The following is a 19,652-nucleotide window of genomic DNA, read 5'->3' on the forward strand; positions in this document are numbered from 1 at the left end:
AAGCATACATTTCACTAGTTTTTAGTATATTCACAGTTATGTAACAACTACCATAATCAGTTTTAGAACATTTCATCACGCCCAAAACAACTCTGTACTCATTAGCAGTAAATGCCCATTATCCAGAGCCCCTCTCCCCCATTCCTAGGCAACCAGTAATATATGGGTTGGCCAAAAAGTGCCTTCAGTTTTTAAGTAAAAATAAAAGATACATTTTCATTTTCAACAAGAACTTTATGGAACAACCTATTCACCCTTTTGTTCCCCTACCTTCTGCCATTTTTCAGGCAACTTCATAATTCCATCTTCCCAAAACTTTTTATCTTTTTGAGCAAAGAACTTTTCCAGGTGCCTTTTACAGTCTTCCAGGGAATTGAAATTTCTTCTATTAAGAGAATTTTGTAAAGACCTAAATAAATGGAAATCTGAAGGTGCAATGTCTGGTGAATATGGTGGATGAATCAGAACTTCCCAGCCAAGCTGTAACAGTTTTTGCCTAGTTGTCAAAGAAACATGCAGCCTTGCATTATCCTGATGAAAGATTGTGCGTTTTCTGTTGACTAATTCTAGATGCTTTTCATCAAGTGCTTCTTTCAGTTGGTCTGACTGGGAGCAGTACTTGTTGGAACTGTTTCGTTTTCCAGAAGGAGCTCATAATAGAGGACTCCCTTCCAATCCCACCATATAAACAACATCAACTTCTTTGGATGGAGACTGGCCTTTGGTGTGGTTGGTGGTGGTTCATTTCATTTGCCCCAGGATCTCTTCCATTCCACATTATTGTACAGTACCCACTTTTCATCACCCGTCATAATTTGTTCGTTTGTTTGTTTGTTTTTGCGGTATGTGGGCCTCTCACTGTTGTGGCCTCTCCCGTTGCGGAGCACAGACTCCAGACACGCAGGCTCAGCGGCCATGGCTCACGGGCCCAGCCGCTCCGCGGCATGCGGGATCTTCCCGGACCCGGGCACGAACCCATGTCCCCTGCATCGGCAGGCGGACTCTCAACTACTGCACCACCAGGGAAGCCCCATAATTTGTTTTAAAAACGGAAGTTTTCATTATGTTTAAGTAGAGAATCGCATGGGAAATATGGTCAAGAAGTTTTTTTTCACTTAACTTATGTGGAACCCAAACATCAAAGCAATTAACATAACCAAGCTGGTGCAAATGATTTTCAACACTTGATTTGGATATTTTGAGTATGTCGGCTATCTCCAGAGGGGTATAACGTTGATTGTTCTCAATTAATGTCTTGATTTGATTGCTGTCACCTTCAACTGGTCTAATGACCGTGGAGCATCGTCCAGCGAGAAATCTCCAGCATAAAACTTCGCAAACCACTTTTGACACATTTGATCAGTCACAGCACCTTCTCCGTACACTGCACAAATCTTTTTTGCGTTTCAGTTGCGTTTTTACCTTTCTTGAAATAATGCAGCGTAATATGCTGAAAATGTTGCTTTCTTTCTTCCATCTTCAATTTTAAAATGGCTACACAAAAATTCACCAATTTTGGGCTTCCCTGGTGGCACAGTGGTTGAGAGTCTGCCTGCCGGTGCAGGGGACACGGGTTCGTGCCCTGGTCTGGGAAGATTCCACATGCCGCGGAGCGGCTGGGCCCGTGAGCCATGGCCGCTGAGCCTGTGTGTCCGGAGCCTGTGCTCTGCAACGGGAGAGGCCACAACAGTGAGAGGCCCGCATACAGCAAAAAAAAAAAAAAAAAAAAAAAATTCACCAATTCTGTTGGCTTTTTTTAAATGCACACTGATATGACAGCTGTCACATACAATCTAACAAAATTGTTTTGAATGGAGTTAAAGATGACTAAGAGCTATTAGAGCCATCTTACAGAAAAAACTGAATGAACCTTTTGGCCAACCCAATAATTTCTGTCTCTATAGATTTTTCTATTCTGTACATTCCACGTAAATGGAATTATACAATATATGACTGGCTTCTTTCATCTTCAAGGTACATCCCTGTTGTAGCATGTATCATACTTCAGTTGCTTTTATTGATGAATAATATTCCATTGTACAGACATACAAATTTCATCTACTCATTCATCAGTTGATGAATGTTTGAGTTGTTTCTACTTTTTGAATATTTTGAGTCATGTTGCTATGAATATTTGTATAAAAGTTTTATATGGATTTCTTTTTTATTTTCCTTGGTTATATACCCAGGAGTGGAATCCCTGGGTTATAGTGTAACTCTATTTCACATTTTGAGGAAATGCCAAACTATTTTCCAAAGAAACTACATGATTTTACATTTCTACCAGTAATGTATTAAGGCTCCAATTTCTCTACATCTTAGTCAGCCTGTATTAATATCTTTTTTTGTATCCATCCTAGTGAGTATGCCGTTATAGCTCATTGTGGATACGATTTGCAGTTTACTAATGGCTAATGATGTTGAGCATCTTACCATGTGCTTATTGGTCATTTATATATATATTTTTGGATAAGTGTCTATTAAGATCCTTTGCCCATTTTTTCAATTGAGTTATTTGTCTTTTTATTATTGAGTTGTAAGAGTTCTTTATTTATTCTGGATATAAATTCCTTATCAGATATATGCTTTGCAAATATTTTCTCCCATTCTTTGGGTTGTCGTTTTACTTTCTTGATAGTATCCTCTACAGCACAAAAGTTTTTAAGTCTCACGAGGTTCAATTTATCTATTTTTAATTTTATTGCTTGTGCCTTTTGGGTCATATGTAAGAAACCATTGCCTAATCCTAAGTCACTAAGATTTAAGCATATGTTTTCTTCTAAAATTTTTATAGTTTTGGTCCTTACATTTAGGTCTATGATCCATTTTGAGTTAGTTTGTATATATTAGTCCAACTTGATTCTTTTGCATGTTGATATCCAGTTGTTGCAGTATCATTTGTTAAAAGACTGTTCATTTCTCATTGAATTGTCTTAGCACCCTTGGCAGTAATCAACTGACTGAAAATGTGAACATTTATTTCTGGAATCTCAATGCTGTTCCATTGATCTAAATGTTTATCCTATGCCAGTGCCTCATTGTCTTGATTACTGTAGATTTGTCTAAATTTAAAAAATGTGAATGCTCCAACTTTGTTCTTCTTTTTCAAGATCATTTTGGTGTTCTTGGCCTCTTGAATACCCATATGAATCTTAGGGTCGACTTGTCAATTTCTGCAAAAAAAAGCCAGCTGGGGTTTTGTTAGGGATTGCATTGATTCTGAAGATCAATCTGTGGAGTATTGTCACCTTAACAATAGTATTTTAATCCATGGGTATGAGAAGCCTTTCTTTTTATTTAGGTTGTCTTAAATTTTTTTCAAAAGTGTTTTGTAGTTTTTAGCATGTAAGTTTTGTACTTCTTTTGTTCATTTTATTACTGAATATTTTATTCCTTTGGCTGCTATTGTAAATGAAATTGTTCTCTTAATTTCATTTTTGGATACTGCATTGCTAGTATATAGAACTATAATTGATTTGTACATTAATTTTGTAATCTTGCTTAACTTCTTTATTAGTTCTAATAATTTTTCAGTGTATTTCTTAGGCTTATATACACAAGATCATGTCATCTGCAGATAGTTTTAGTTCTTTTTTCAAAAAAATCTGATGTCTTTCTTTTTTTCTTGCCTAATCGCCCTGGATAGGATGTAGAAGTGGCAAGAGCGGACATACTTGTTTCATTCCTGATCTTAGAGGGAAAGCACTTATTCTTTCACTAATTAGTATGATGTTAGCTGTAGGTTTTTTGTACATGCCATTTATCAGATTGAGGAAGTTCTCTACAGTTCTGTTTATTCAGTGCTTTTTAACATGAGTGGGTGTTGGATTTTCTGAAATAATTTTTCTGCATCTATTGAGGTGACCATGTGATTTTTGTCCTATGTTCTATTGAGATAGGATATTACATTAATTTTTTGATGTTAAACCAACCTTGCATTCCTGGCATAAATTCTACCAAGTCACATTGTATTTCCTTTTTATATGTTGCTGGAATTGGTTTGCTAATATTTTATTGGGGATTTTTATACCTATATTAATTAAGAATTAGTGGTATTTAGTTTTCTTTTCTTGTGATGACTTTGTTTCTGGGATCAGGGTAATACTGGCCATAGAGTGAGTTGGGAAGTGTTCCCACCTGTTCTGTTTTTTTTTGAGAGAAACTATATTCGATTATTGTTATCCACATTGATCTGCATGAAGATTATGAATATCTTCCTGTTGACAATTCTGTTTATAAGTCAAAATAAGAAGGACAGTTCAGAATCAAAGGGAAACAGCTCAGTTAAGGATCATGAATAGAAAATGGGTCTTCTTAGTAATAATTTTTTAACCAACTTAGTTGAGAATTCTTTGGAGGTTATAGAACAGTAGTTGGTTGGTTAAAGACATTGTGGTATATTCATACTATAATAAGCTCTGCAACTTTTAAATAGGTTGAAGCATTATACATCTAAACATATTTTTTTGTGGAAATATTTCTATGATATACTGCTAAGGGAGAAAACCAGATTACAGATCTGGTTATATATTAGTTAATATGCATATGCATATATGTTCATATATGCTTTAAAAGAAAATGAGGAGTTTATGCAATGAACTCCTTACCGTGTTTTCTCTGGGGAATGAGTTTTAGATAAACTACATGCTATAGTTAATCTTTTCATCTTCAAATGTTTACAAAAGCCATATTTTATTATAAAGATATTTCCATTAAAAATAGTTTTTGGAGCACTAAATATGTGGCTGAACAAGGTATAGAATCCCTTTTATCCTGACCTATGTGGGTCCTCTATTTTTTTGGAAAAGTTATAGCACATTTCATATTGAAATTAGCTCCTGTCTAATATTGCATATTCCTTTTTTACATGTTAGTCTTATCTCTTTTGTGATATTATGAACTCTTTATATTTTCTTTCCTTTCTTTCCCACTGTGTTATTATGAAAGCTTTCAAACATACAGAGGAGTTGAAAGAATTATACTGGAACACTCATATATGTATTTATATGTTGTCACAATTTTATTGTACTGTTTGATGAGTTTTGACTAAAGTATACATGTTTGTAATTCAAACCTTGTCAAAATAAAGTTCCTTCATACCCCTTCCAGTCAGTTCTCCTCAAATCAACCACTGTTCTGATTTTTTTCACCATAGGTTAGTTTTACTTGTTTAGAATTTAATATAAATGTAATCATACTATATGTACTCTTTGTGTATTGCTTCTTTTACTTAGCGTAATATATTTGAGAATCATCCATGTTTTGGCTTCTGTCATTAGTTTATCTTTTAATTGTTGAGTAGTATTCTATTGTATGCATATACCACAGTTTTGTTTTTGAATTCTCTTGTTGATTGTCACCTGGGCTGTTTCTAGGTTGTTATGTATAAAGCTGTTAGGGACATATACAAATTATTATGTGGGTATATGCTCTTCATTTTCTTGGGTACATACACAGGAGTGGAATTTCTAGGTCATAGGACAGGTATATGTTTAGTTTTTAAAGAACTACAGCACATTTTTCTAAAGTGGTTGTGTCATTTTACACTTCTACCAACAATACTTGGTAGTAGTTTTTAAAAAATAAATAATTATTTTAGTCATTCTGGTGGTTGGATAGTGGTATCTTGTTGTGATTTTAATTTTTATTTCCCTGATGACTATTTTCACTGTTTTCTCTCTTTCAGACAGTTCGGCATGGTTTTCCTTATCAGCCCACAGCATTAGCCTTTGATCCAGTTCAGAAAATCTTGGCTATTGGGACGAGAACTGGTGCTATACGAATGTATCCTTATTTTTTGGTTCATTATTTGCTATATTAATACGAATTACATTTCCTTAAATATTTAGGTAAGTGAAATATTTATGACCAAATAAAGTTTACTGTTTCTTTAGCAATGAGTAACCCACATCATCAAATTTATTGGCATATATTTAATGTCTGTGAGATAAGTATTGATGCTCCTTTTAAAATCCCTGATATTGGTGATTTGTGTCTTCTACTTTTTCCTGATTAGTCTGGCTAGAAGCTTATCAGCTGCACTGATTTTCATAAGAACCAACTTTTGGTTTCATTGCTTTTCTGTATTGTTTTCCTATATTTTATTTCATTGATTCCTGGTTTGATTTTTTTTATTTCCCCTCTTCTGATTAATTTTGGGTTTCATTTTATCTTTTTCTAGTGTTTTAAGGTGGAAACTGAAGTCACAGATTTGAGAACTTTCTTCTTTTCTAATATATGCCTGTAGGGCTGTGAATTTCCTCCCAAATTTTGTTTTAGTGTCATCCCGTTTCTGTAAATGTTTTCCTCTAAAAGTTTTATAGTGTCTGGCCTTACATTTAGGTCTTTAATCCATTTTGAGTTTATTTTGGTGTATGGTGTTAGGGAGTGTCCTAATTTCATTCTTTTACATGTAGCTGTCCAGTTTTCCCAGCACCACTTATTGAAGAGGCTGTATTTTCTACATTGTATATTCTTGCCTCCTTTATCAAAGATAAGGTGACCCTATGTGCATGTGTTTATCTCTGGGCTTTCTCTCCTGTTCCATTGATCAATATTTCTGTTTTTGTGCCAGTACCATACTGTCTTGATTACTGTAGCTTTGTAGTTTAGTCTGAAGTCAGGGAGCCTGATTCCTCCAGCTCCGTTTTTCTTTCTCAAGACTGCTTTGGCTATGCGGGGTCTTTTGTGTTTCTATACAAATAGTGAAATTTTTTGTTCTAGTTCTGTGAAAAATGCCATTGGTAGTTTGATAGGGATTGCATTGAATCTGTAGATTGCTTTGGGTAGTAGAGTCATTTTCACAATATTGATTCTTCCAATTCAAGAACATGGTATATCTCTGCATCTGTTGGTATCATCTTTAATTTCTTTCATCAGTGTCTTATAGTTTTCTGCATACAGGTCTTTTGTATCCTTAGGTAGGTTAATCCCTAGGTATTTTATTCTTTTTGTTGCAGTGGTAAATGGGAGTGTTTCTTTAATTTCTCTTTCATATTTTTCATCATTAGTGTATAGGAATGCAAGAGATTTCTGTGCATTAATTTTGTATCCTGCTACTTTACTAAATTCATTGATTAGCTCTAGTAGTTTTCTGGTAGCATCTTTAGGATTCTCTACGTAAAGTACATCATCTGCAAACAGTGACAATTTTACTTCTTCTTTTTGGATTTGTATTCCTTTTATTTCTTTTTCTTCTCTGATTGCTGTGGCTAAAACTTCCAAAACTATGTTGAATAATAGTGGTGACAGTGGACATCCTTGTCTTGTTCCTGATTTTAGAGGGAATGGTTTCAGTTTTTCACCATTGAGAATGATGTTGGCTGTGGGTTTGTCATATATGGCATTTATTATGTTGAGGTAAGTTCCCTCTATGCCTACTTTCTGGAGAGTTTTTATCATAAATGGGTGTTGAATTTTGTCGAAAGCTTTTTCTGCACCTACTGAGATAATCATATGGCTTTTATCCTTCAGTTTGTTATTGTGGTATATCACATTGATTGAATTGCGTATATTGAAGAATCATTGCATTCCTGGGATAAACCCCACTTGATCATGGTGTATGATCCTTTTAATGTGTTGTTGGATTCTGTTTGCTAGTATTTTGTTGAGGATTTTTGCATCTATGTTCATTAGGGATATTGGTCTGTAGTTTTCTTTTTTTGTGACATCTTTGTCTCGTTTTGGTATCAGGGTGGTGGCCTCGTAGAATGAGTTTGGGAGTGTTCCTCCCTCTACTATTTTTTGGAAGAGTTTGAGAAGGATAGGTGTTAGCTCTTCTCTAAATGTTTGATAGAATTTGCCTGTGAAGCCATCTGGTCCTGGGCTTTTGTTTGAAGATTTTTAATCGCAGTTTCAATTTCAGTGCTTGTGATTGGTCTGTTTATATTTTCTGTTTCTTCCTGGTTCAATTTCGGAAGGTTGTGCTTTTCTACAAATTTGTCTATTTCTTCCAGGTTGTCCATTTTACTGGCATATAGTTGCTTGTAGTAATCTCTCATGATTCTATGTATTTCTTTTTTTTAAAAAAACCATCATTATTGGCGTATAATTGCTCTACAATGGTGTGTTAGTTTCTGCTTTATAGCAAAGTGAATCGGCCATACATATACATATATCCCCATATATCCTCCCTCTTGTGTCTCCCCCCACCCTCCCTATCCCACCCCTCTAGGTGGTCACAAACCTTTATGTATTTCTGCACGGTCAGTTTTCACTTCTTTTTCATTTCTAATTCTGTTGATTTGAGTCTTCTCCCTTTTTTCTTGATGAGTCTGGCTAATGGTTTATCAATTTTGTTTATCTTCTCAAAGAACCAGCTTTTTGTTTTCTTGATCTTTGCTATTGTTTCCTTCATTTATTTTTTATTTTTTTTTTTTGCTCTCATTTATGATTTCTTTCCTTCTGCCAACTTTGCTTTTTTTTTTGTTCTTCTCTAATTGCTTTAGGAATAAGGTTAGGTTGTTTGAGATTGTTCTTGTTTCTTGAAGTAGGATCGTATTGCTATAAACTTCCATCTTAGAACTGCTTTTGCTGCATCACATAGATTTTGAGTCATTGTGTTTTCATTGTCATTTGTTTCCAGATATTTTTGATTTCCTCTCTGATTTCTTCAGTGATCACTTGGTTATTTAGTAGCGTATTGTTTAGCCTCCATGTGTTTGTATTTTTTACATTTTTTTTCCTGTAATTGATATCTAGTCTCATAGCGTTGTGGTCAGGAAAGATAATTGATATGATATCAATTTTCTTAAATTTACAAAGGCTTAACTTGTGACCCAAGATATGGTCTATCCTGGAGAATGTTCCATAAGCACTTGAGAAGAAAGTGTGTTCTGTTGTTTTTGGATGGAATGTCCTATAAATATCAATTAAGTCCATCTTGTTTAATGTGTCATTTAAAGCTTGTGTGTCCTTATTTTTATTTATTTATTTATTTTTTTACATCTTTATTGGAGTATAATTGCTTTACAATGGTACGTTAGTTTCAGCTTCACAACAAAATGAATCAGTTATATATATACATATGTTCCCATATCTCTTCCCGCTTGCGTCTCCCTCCCTCCCACCCTCCCTATCCCACCCCTCCAGGCGGTCACAAAGCACCGAGCTGATCTCCCTGTGCTATGCGGCTGCTTCCCACTAGCTATCTACCTTACGTTTGGTAGTGTATATATGTCCATGCCTCTTTATCGCTTTGTCACCGTTTACACTTCCCCCTCCCCATAGCCTCAAGTCCATTCTCTAGTAAGTCTGTGTCTTTATTCCTGTTTCACCGCTTATTTATTTTTATTTTGGATGATCTGTCCATTGGTGAAAGTGGGATGTTAAAATCCCCTACTATTACTGTGTTTCTGTCGATTTCCCCTTTTCTGGCTGTTAGCATTTGCCTTATGTACTGAGGTGCTCCTGTGCTGGGTGCATAAATATTTGCATTTGTTATATCTTCTTTGATTGATCCCTTGATCATTATGTAGTGTCTTTCTTTGTTTCTTGTAATAGTCTTTATTTTAAAGTCTTTTTTGTCTGATATGAGAATTGCTACTCCAGCTTTCTTTTGATTTCCATTTGCATGGAATATCTTTTTCCATCCCCTCACTTTCAGTCTGTATGTGTCCCTAGGTCTGAAGTGGGTCTCTTGTAGACAACATATATATGGGTCTTGTTTTTGTATCCATTTAGCCTGTCTATGTCTTTTGGTTGGAGCATTTAATTCATTTACATTTTAGGTAATTATTTATATGTATGTTCCTATTACCAGTTTCTTAATTGTTTTGGCTTTGTTTCTGTAGGTCTTTTCCTTCTCTTGTGTTTCCTGCCTAGAGAAGTTCCTTTAGCATTTGTTGTAAAGCTGGTTTGGTGGTGCTGAATTCCCTTAACTTTTGCTTATTTGTAAAGGTTTTAATTTCTCCATCGAATCTGAATGGCATCCTTGCTGGCTAATCTTTTTTGTAGATTTTTCCCTTTCATCACTTAAAATATGTCCTGCCACTTCCTCTGGCTTGCAGAGTTTCTGCTGAAAGATCAGCTGTTAACCTTATGGGGATTCCCTTGTATGTTATTTGTTGTTTTTCCCTTGCTGTTTTTAATATTCTTTCTTTGTATTTAATTTTGATAGTTTGATTAATTTGTGTCTTGGTGTGTTTCTCCTTGGATTTATCCTGTATGAGACTCTCTGTGCTTTCTGGACTTCATTGAGTATTTCCTTTCCCATGTTAAGGAAATTTTCAACTATAATCTCTTCAAATATTTTCTCAGTCCCTTTCTTTTTCTCTTCTTCTTCTGGAACCCCTATAATTCGAATGTTGGTGCATTTAATGTTGTCCCAGAGGTCTCTGAGACTGTCCTCAATTCTTTTTTTCTTTATTCTGCTCTGCAGTAGTTATTTCCACTATTTTATCTTCCAGGTTACCTATCCGTTCTTCTGCCTCAGTTATTCTGCTATTGAAACCTTCTAGAGAATTTTTTTTTTGTTGTTGTTGTTGTTTTACATGGGCCTCTTACTGTTGTGGCCTCTCCCATTGCAGAGCACAGGCTCTGGACACACAGGCCCAGCGGCCATGGCTCACGGGCCCAGCTTCTCCGTGGCATGTGGGATCTTCTCGGACTGGGGCACGAACCCATGTCCCCTGCATTGGCAGGCGGACTCTCAGCCACTGCGGCACCTGGGAAGCCCCCTTCTAGAGAATTTTAAATTTCATTTATTGTGTTGTTCATCATTGTTTCTTTGCTCTTTAGTTCTCCTACATCCTTGTTAAACATTTCTTGTATTTTCTCCATTCTATTTCCAAGATTTTGTATTATCTTTACTATCATTGCTCTGAATTCTTTTTCAGGTAGACTGCCTATTTCCTCTCATTTGTTTGGTCTGGTTGTTTTTTACCTTGCTCCCTCATCTGTTGCCTATTTTCTGTCTTCTCATTTTGCTTAACTTACTGTGTTTGGAGTCTCCTTTCACAGGCTGCAGATTTGTAGTTCCCGTTGTTTTTGGTGTCTGCCCCCAATGGGTAAGGTTGGTTCAGTGGCTTGTGTAGGCTTCCTGGTGGAGGACACTGGTGACTGTGTCCTGGTGGCTGTGGCTGGATATTGTCTTTTTGGTGGGCAGTGCTGAATCCAGTGGTGTGTTTTGCAGTGTCTGTGAACTTAGTATTAGTTTAGGCATCCTCTCTGCTAATGGGTGGGGTTGTGTTCCTGTCTTGGTAGTTGTTTGCCATGGGGCGTCCAGCACTGGAGCTTGCCTGCCATTGGGTGGAGCTGGGTCTTAGTGCTGAGATGGAGATCTCTGGGAGAGCTCTCGCCGATTGATATTACATGGGGCTCGAGGTCTCTGGTGGTCCAATGTCCTGAACACAGCTCTCCCATCTCAGAAGCTCAGGCCTGACACCAGCCTGGAGTACCAAGATCCTGTCAGCCACACGACTCAGAAGAAAAGGAAGAAAAAAAGAGAAATATAATAATTAATAATAAATAAAGAAATAAACTTAAATAACATTAAAAATTATTAAAATAAAAAAAAAGTAATGAAAAAAGAAGATAGCAACCAAATCAATAAAAAAAAATCCACTAATGGTAACAAGCGCTTAAAACTATACTGAGATAAACATAAAAATCAGAAACAAGTCAGTCACAGACAGCAAACCCCAAGTCTGCAGTTGCTACCAAAGTCCACTGCCTCAATTTTGGGTTGATTTGTTGTTTATTCAGGTATTCCACAGATGCAGCGTACCTCAAGTTGATTGGGGACATTTAATCCACTGCTCCTGAGGCTGCATGGAGAAATTTCCCTTTCTCTTCTTTGTTCCCACAGCTCCTGGGGTTCAGCTTTGGTTTGGGCCCCACCTCTGTGTATAGGTTGCCCTCAGGCTTCTATTCCCACCCAGACAAGATGGGGTTAAAGCACCAGCTGATTAGGGGGCTCTGACTCACTCATGCAGTTTGGAGGGAGGGGTACGGTTATTATAATTGGAATGCGGGGTGAGCCTGCAGCAGCAGAGGCCACTGTGACACTTCAACAGCCTGAGGCGTGCCGTGTGTTCTCCTGGGAAATTTGTCCCTGGATCATGGGACCCTGGCAGTGGCAGGCTGCACAGGCTCCCGGAGAGTGGGTGGGTGGGGAGGGCATGTAGATAGTGATCTGTGCTTGCCCACAGGATTCTTGATGGCTGCAGCAGCAGTGTTAGTGTTTCATGCCAGTCTCTGGTGTCCGAGCTGATAGCTGCAGCTCATGCCCATGTCTGGAGCTCGTTTAGGCGGTGCTCTGCCTTCTGTGGGCAGACAGGGAAGGAATCCCCTCTTCTCGCACATCCCGAAACAATGTTCTCTTGCCTCTTAGGCTGGTCCAGAGTTTTTCCTGGACTCCCTCCCAGCTAGCTGTGGTGCACTAGCCCCCTTCAGGCTGTATTCATGCAGCCAACCCCAGTCCTCTTCCTGGGGTCTGACTTCCAAAGCCCGAGTCTCAGCTCCCAGCCCCCACCCACCCCGGTGGGTGAGCAGACAAATTTCTCAGGGTGGTGAGTGCTGGCCGGCACTGATCCTTTGTGTTGGAATCTCTCTGCTTCGCCCTCTGCACCCCTGTTGCTGCCCACTCCTCCGTGGCTCTGGAGCTTCCCCCGCCCACTCCCTGTCTCCGCCAGTGAAGGGGTTTCCTATTGAGTGGAAACTTTTCCTCCTTCACAGCTCCCTCCCAGAGGTGCAGGTCCCATCCCTATTCTTTTGTCTCTGTTAACTTCTTTTTTTCTTTTGCCCTACCCAGGTACGTGGGGATTTTCTTGCCTTTTGGGAAGTCTGAGGTCTTCTGCCAGCGTTCAGTAGGTGTTCTACAGGAGTTCTTCCACATGTAGATGTATTTCTGATATATTTGTGGGTAGGAAGGTGATCGTCACGTCTTACTCCTCCGCCATCTTGAAGGTCCCTTGTTTATCTATTTTATATATACTAGTTTATATCTGCTAATCCCAAACTCCTAATTTATCCCTCCCTCTCTTTTCCCCTTTGGTAACCATGTTTGTTTTCTATGTCTGTGAGTCTGTTTCTGTTTTGTAAATAAATTCATTTGTATCATATTTTAGATTCCACATATAAGTGATAATATGATATTTGTCTTCTTCGTCTTTAACTTGTCTTTTCACCCTCTTAACAGGGCCTTTCAGAGTTCAGTTTATCAGTTTTTCCTTTATAGGTGCTGGGAGCTGAGGCTAGGGCTTCAGAGGTCAGACCCCAGGGATAGGACTGGGGTTGGCTGCGTGAACACAGCCTGAAGGGGGCTAGTGCACTACAGCTAGCCGGGAGGGAGTCCAGGAAAAACTCTGGACCTGCCTAAGAGGCAAGAGACCTTTGTTTCGGGGTGCATGAGGAGAGGGGATTCCTTCCCTGTCTGCCCACAGAAGGCAGAGCACCGCCTAAATGAGCTCCAGAGATGGGCGTGACCCATGGCTATCAGCTCGGACACCAGAGACTGGCATGTGCTCTTTTGGAATCACCTTTTAGAACTCTTTGTCTAACCTTGGATCTTAATTATTTTCTTTCATTTTTTTCTAAAAATTTTATAGTTAAACATTTTATATTTCAATACAGGTTCCATTTTGAGTTAACTTTTTATTTCTATTGTCTTTATCTGCTTTCGGTATTAGGGTAATACTGGGTTCATAAAATGAATTGAGAAGTGTTCCCTCTGCTTCTGTTTTCTGTTTTCTTTGTATAAAATTGGTGTTAATTCTTTAAGTGTTTGGAAGAGTTTTCTAATGAGAGTACCTGGGCCTAGAGATTGTGAGATTTTTTTTATTACAGATTCACTTTTAAAAATTAGTTTTAGGACTATTTTAGCTTTCTCTTTTATCTTGTTAAAGTTGCATAGTTTGTAGTCTTACTAGTGGTTTTTAAATTTTACTGATTTTTTGTTTTTGAGGAGCTAGGCTTTTGTTTAATTGATTTTTCTCTGTTTTATTCTTTTCAATTTTTTTCTGAATTATCTTTATTATTTCCTTTCTTTACTTTTCTTTGAGATTATTTTGCTCTTTTTTCCTAGTTTTTTGAAGTAGGAACCTACGTTACTGATTTGTTCCCTTTCTCTTTTCTAAGGTATACATTTAGTGTTATTAATTCTCCTCTCAGCATGGCTTTAACTGGATTCCACAGATTTTGATATGTGCATTTGAATTTTCATTCAATCATATGTAGTTTTAAAAATTGCCTTTGAGACTCCTTTGAACCATCAGTTACTTAGAAGTATTTTAATTAATTGGCAACTGTTTGGAAGTTTTCTTGTTATTGATTTTTAGTTTTGATATCATTATGGTCAGAAAACACACTCTTTATGATTTCAGTTCTTTTAAATTTGTTAAGATTTGTTTTGTGGCCTAGGATATGATCTGTCTTGGTGGATACTCTATGGACTATGGAAAAACATGTGCATTCTTTTCTTGTTGAGTGGAATGTTTTCTATTTGTCAACTAGATATTGTTGGTTGATTGTGTTGTTGAGTTCCATATTCTTGCTAATTTTTTGTCTGAAAATTCCTGTCAAATCCTGAAAGTAGAGTGAATTAGTTCTCCAGACTCTAATTTTGGATATATTTATCTCTTTCTAACTTCATTAGTTTTTGCTTTCTGTATTTTGAGACTCTGTGGTTTGGTGTGCACACATTTAGGATTGTTATATCTTCCATGGATTGATCCCTTTACCATTATGTAATGTCTTTACTTATCTCCAGTAATTCTCTTTGCTCTATAATTGACTTTATGTGATCTTAGTATAACCACTCCTACTTTTTAAAAACAAGTTAATGTTTACATGTTATATCTATTTCCATTCTTTTACTGTAAATTTATGTCATTGTACTTGAAGTGAGTTTATTGTATACAGCATATTGCTGGATCATTTTCTTTCTTTCTTTATTGAGGTATAATTGACATATAACATTATCTTAAGTTCAGGTGTACAACATAATGATTTGGTATCTGTACATATTGTGAAATAATCACCACAATAAGTCTAGTTAACATGCATCACCACACATAGTTACAAACATTTTTTTTCTTCTGATGAGAACTTTAAAGATCTACTCTCTTAGTAACTTTCAAATATACAATAGAGTATTATTAACTATAATCACCACGCTATGCATTTTGTCCTCAGATCTTATTTGTTTTACAATGGAAGTTTGACCTTTTGACCACCTTCATTGATTCTGCCCACCCCACACCTCCCACCTTTGGCAACCACCAATCTGTTCTCTATATCTACGTGTTCAGTATTTCTGTTTGTTTGTTTTTTAGATTCCACTACAAATGAGATTGTACAGTATTTGTCTTTCCTGTCTGACTTATTTCAGTCAGCATTTGCCTTTAGTGTCCATCCATGTTATCACAAATGGCTAGATTTCATTCTTTTAATATGGCTGAATAACACTCTGTTCTCTATGTATACCACATTTCTTTGTCTATTCATCCATCATTGGACACTTAGGCTGTTTCCATATCTTGGCTATTGTAAATAATGCTGCAATGAATATGGGAGTATAGATATCTTTTTAAGTTAGGTTTTCATTTCCTTCTGATAAATACCCCAAAGTGGAATTGCTGGATTGTATGGTAGTTCTATTTTATTTTATTCTTAAAAAAATTATTTTATTTTATATTGGAGTATAGTTGATTAACAATGATGTGTTAGTTTCAGGTGTACAGCACAGTGATTCAGTTATACACATGCAAGTATCCATTCTTTTTCACATTCTTTTCCCATTTTGATTATTAAAGAATACTGAGCGAGTTCGCTGTGCTATACAGTAGGTCCTTGTTGGTTAACTATTTTAAATATAGTAGTGTTTACATGTCAATTGCAAACTTCCATACTGTTTTTCATAGTGCCTGCACCAATTTACAGTCTCACTAACAGTGCACAAGGGTTCTCTTTTCTCTACATCCTTGCTAACACTTGTTATTCCTTGTCTTTCTGGTAATAGCCATTTTAACAGGTGTGAGCTGGTTTCCCATTGTGGTTTTAAGTTGCATTTCCCTGATGATTAGTGATGTTGAATACCTTTTCATGTACCTCTTGGCCATCTGTATATCTTCTTTGGAAAAATGTCCATTCAGCTCCTCTGCCAATTTTTTAATTGAATTGTTTGGGTTTTTTTGCTATTGAGTCATATGAATTCTTTATATATTTTGGATATTAATCCCTTATCAGACATGATTTGCAAATATTTTCTCCCATATGATAGGTTTCTTTTTCATTTTGTTGACAGTTTGCTTTTCTGTGCCGGAGCTTTTTAGTTTGATGTAGTCCCACTTAGTTTTGTATTTTGTTGTTGTTTTTTTGCTTTTGGTGTCAACTCTAAAAAATCATTGCCAGTAATGATTTACAGGAGCTTACTGCTTATATTTTCTTCTAGGAGTTTTATGGTTTCAGGTCTTTTGTTCAAGTTCTTAATCCATTTTGAGTTAGTTTTTGTGTGTAGTGTAAGATAATGTCCAGCTTCATTCTTTTGCATATGGCTGTCCAGTTTTCCCAGCATCATTTATTGAAGAGACTGCCTTTTCCCCATTAAGTATTCTTGGCTTCCTTGTCAAATATTAGTTGACCATATATGCATGAGTGTATTTCTGGAATCTTGATTCTGTTCCATTGGTTTATGTGTCTGCTTTTATGCCAGTATCGTATTGTTTTGATTACTTATAGCTTTGTAATATAGTCTGAAACCAGGGAGCATGACACCTCCAGCTTTGCTCTTCTTTCTCAAGATTGCTTTCGCTATTTGAGGTCTTCTGTGGTTCCGTACAAATTTTAGGATTATTTGTTCTAGTTCTGTGAAAAATGCCATGGGTATTTTGATACGGATTGCATTGAACCTTTAGATTGCTTTGGATAGTATGGACATTTTAGCAGTATTAATTCTTCCACCCAAGAGTATAGTATATCTATCCATTTATTTCTGTTTTCAGTTTCTTCCATCAGTGTCTTATAGTTTCCAGTATATAAGTGTTTTACCTCCTTGGGTAAACTTATTCCTAGATCTTTTATTCTTTTTGATGCAATTGCAAATGGGATTGTCTTCTTAATTTCTCTTTCTGGTAGTGTATAGAGATGTAACAGATTCCTGTATATTAATTTTGTATCCTGCAACTTTACTGAATTTATTTATTAGTTCTAGTAGTTTTCTGATAGAGACTTTAGGATGTTATATATTTAGTATCATGTCATCTGCAAATAGTGACAGTTTTACTTCTTCATTTGCAGTTTGAGTGCCAGGTGGGTGTGCATGTTCAGTTACTTGGTGAGCCCTGTCAACATACCCCCAGAAAAAGGATAGTGACTGACACTGCCTCACTTAAAATGGATGGGGTGGAAGTTCATCTTCCCACTGTGCTCCAGTGACATCAGGAGATATAAGAAGCATAGCATCAATCACTTCTCCCTGCACCACCTTGTTTTGCCTCATCAATGTGAATAGAGGTTCAGCTCGTACTAGGATTCTCTGATACAGTGTGGTTGCTGACTAGCCCTGCTTCACCCACCTTGTTCAGTCTTGTTGCTGTCAGGTGGAAGTGAGGATTCTGGTTCTGAATGACCACCTTGCTGACTTGGAGTGCTAGGAGGGTGTGAGTGCAGGCTAATGATGACTAGCCCCACCTTATACTACCTCATTCAATCTTGTTGCCCCTGGACTCCACTGATGCTATCTTGGTGGGGGAATTAGAACAACTTTTCCTTATGCTTGTAAGGGGATGGAAGATCAACTGCTAATTTAGACTCACTACTACTACTGCGTCAGGATTGGATTGCTGCCACCTGCCTCCGCTTGTATGGAGATGGGTGATCAGCATCCTGCTGAGTGCACTGATACAACCTGGCAGTGGAACAAAGTGCTACCTGCTTCTTCCAGGCAGGGGATGGGTGATTAGCAACCTGCTTGTGACCTTAAATACTACCTTCTGGGGGAGTTGAAGTGTGCTCTCTGCAGCGTGGGAGTGAGATGAGGTAGAAGATCAGCTCTGCAGTCAGCTCTGTTGAACTCCCATGGAGTGGGAAAGAGAAGAGTATGGTTTTCTCATTGTTGTTTGGCTAGAGTATGGTTTTCTCATTGTTTGGCTAGAATTGTGGGTAATGCCACAATTTGCTTTTAGCCTACCCTCTTCTCTGTCCTTTGACTGGGAGAACAGCCTTTTCTTGGATTGTTTTTTGTTTTTGTCTTTATTTTTTGCTTGTGCTAGTTGGTGGTCCTGGGTTGGAAACTTCTGCAGCGTCCTGTCCAGGACATATGGGACACAATAAGGAAACTCAAGGAACTCACTGCTGTGTCACTCCCCATTTCCTGAGATGCCTAGGCATTTCTCCCTTCTACCTCAGAGTTTCCTTTCACTTGTTTATAATATTATCTCCAGGGCAGGGTTTTTATTTTTGTTTTCAGTTGTGAAAGACAGAAACTGGGAGGAATAGGGCTCTTTCATCTTGGCAGAATTTTAATTCTCCATCCCCAGATTTTAACATGTTGTTTTTTCCTTCCATTTAACTTAAAATATTTTCTAATTTCTGCTTGATTTCTTTTCTTTATGTGTAGGTTATTTATAAGTGTTTTATTTAGTTTCTAAACGTTAGAGATTTTTCCAGAGATCTTTCTGTTGTTGATTTCTAATTTAATTCAATTGTGGTCAGACAATATACTTTATATGACCTGAATACTTTTAAATTAATTGAAGCTTGGTTTATGGCCCTGTCTGTGGTCTATCATGACAAATGTTAAATATGCATTTGAAATGAATGTGTATTCTGCTATTGTTGGGTGGATTTATCTGTAAGTATTAATCAGGTAAAATTGATAGTGTTCCCTAATACCATACACAAAAATAAGCTCAAAATGGATTAACGACCTAAATGTAAGGCCAGAAACTATCAAACTCTTGGAGGAAAACATAGGCAGAACACTCTATGACATAAATCACAGCAAGATCCTTTTTGACCCACCTCCCAGAGAAATAGAAATAAAAACAAAAATAAACAAATGGGACCTAATGAAACTTCAAAGCTTTTGCACAGCAAAGGAAACCATAAACAAGACCAAAAGAAAACCCTAAGAATGGGAGAAAATATTTGCAAATGAAGCAACTGACAAAGGATTAATTTCCAAAATTTACAAGCAGCTCATGCAGCTCAATAACAAAAAAACAAACAACCCAATCCAAAAATGGGCAGAAGACCTAAATAGACATTTCTCCAAAGAAGATATACAGACTGCCAACAAACACATGAAAGAATGCTCAACATCATTTATCATTAGAGAAATGCAAATCAAAACTACAATGAGGTATCATCTCACACCAGTCAGAATGGCCATCATCAAAAAATCTAGAAACAATAAATGCTGGAGAGGGTGTGGAGAAAAGGGAACACTCTTGCACTGCTGGTGGGAATGTGAATTGGTTCAGCCACTATGGAGAACAGTATGGAGGTTCCTTAAAAAACTATAAATAGGGGCTTCCCTGGTGGCGCAGTGGTTCAGAGTCCGCCTGCCCGACGCAGGGGACACGGGTTCGTGCCCCGGTCTGGGAAGATCCCACATGCCGCGGAGTGGCTGGGCCCGTGAGCCATGGCCACTGAGCCTGCACGTCCGGAGCCTGTGCTCCGCAACGGGAGAGGCCACAACAGTGAGAGGCCTG

General features: G+C 37.3%; 1 protein-coding gene across 2 annotated transcripts in view; it reads left to right on the forward strand.

Moving 5' to 3' along the window:
* The window catches only part of STXBP5L (syntaxin binding protein 5L), a 362,740-nt gene that overhangs the window by 44,184 nt on the left and 298,904 nt on the right, over window positions 1-19,652 (forward strand). For both annotated transcript variants that reach the window (XM_027105973.1, XM_027105977.1), the window contains exon 3: window positions 5,687-5,784. In XM_027105973.1, the coding sequence (XP_026961774.1) occupies window positions 5,687-5,784 (98 nt within the window). The remainder of the gene's footprint in view (window positions 1-5,686; window positions 5,785-19,652) is intronic.

This window comes from Aethalodelphis obliquidens, unplaced genomic scaffold, assembly GCF_003676395.1.
Source record: "Aethalodelphis obliquidens isolate GAN/ISIS:26980383/991018 unplaced genomic scaffold, ASM367639v1 scaffold1, whole genome shotgun sequence".
NCBI classification, from domain to species: Eukaryota; Metazoa; Chordata; class Mammalia; order Artiodactyla; family Delphinidae; genus Aethalodelphis; species Aethalodelphis obliquidens.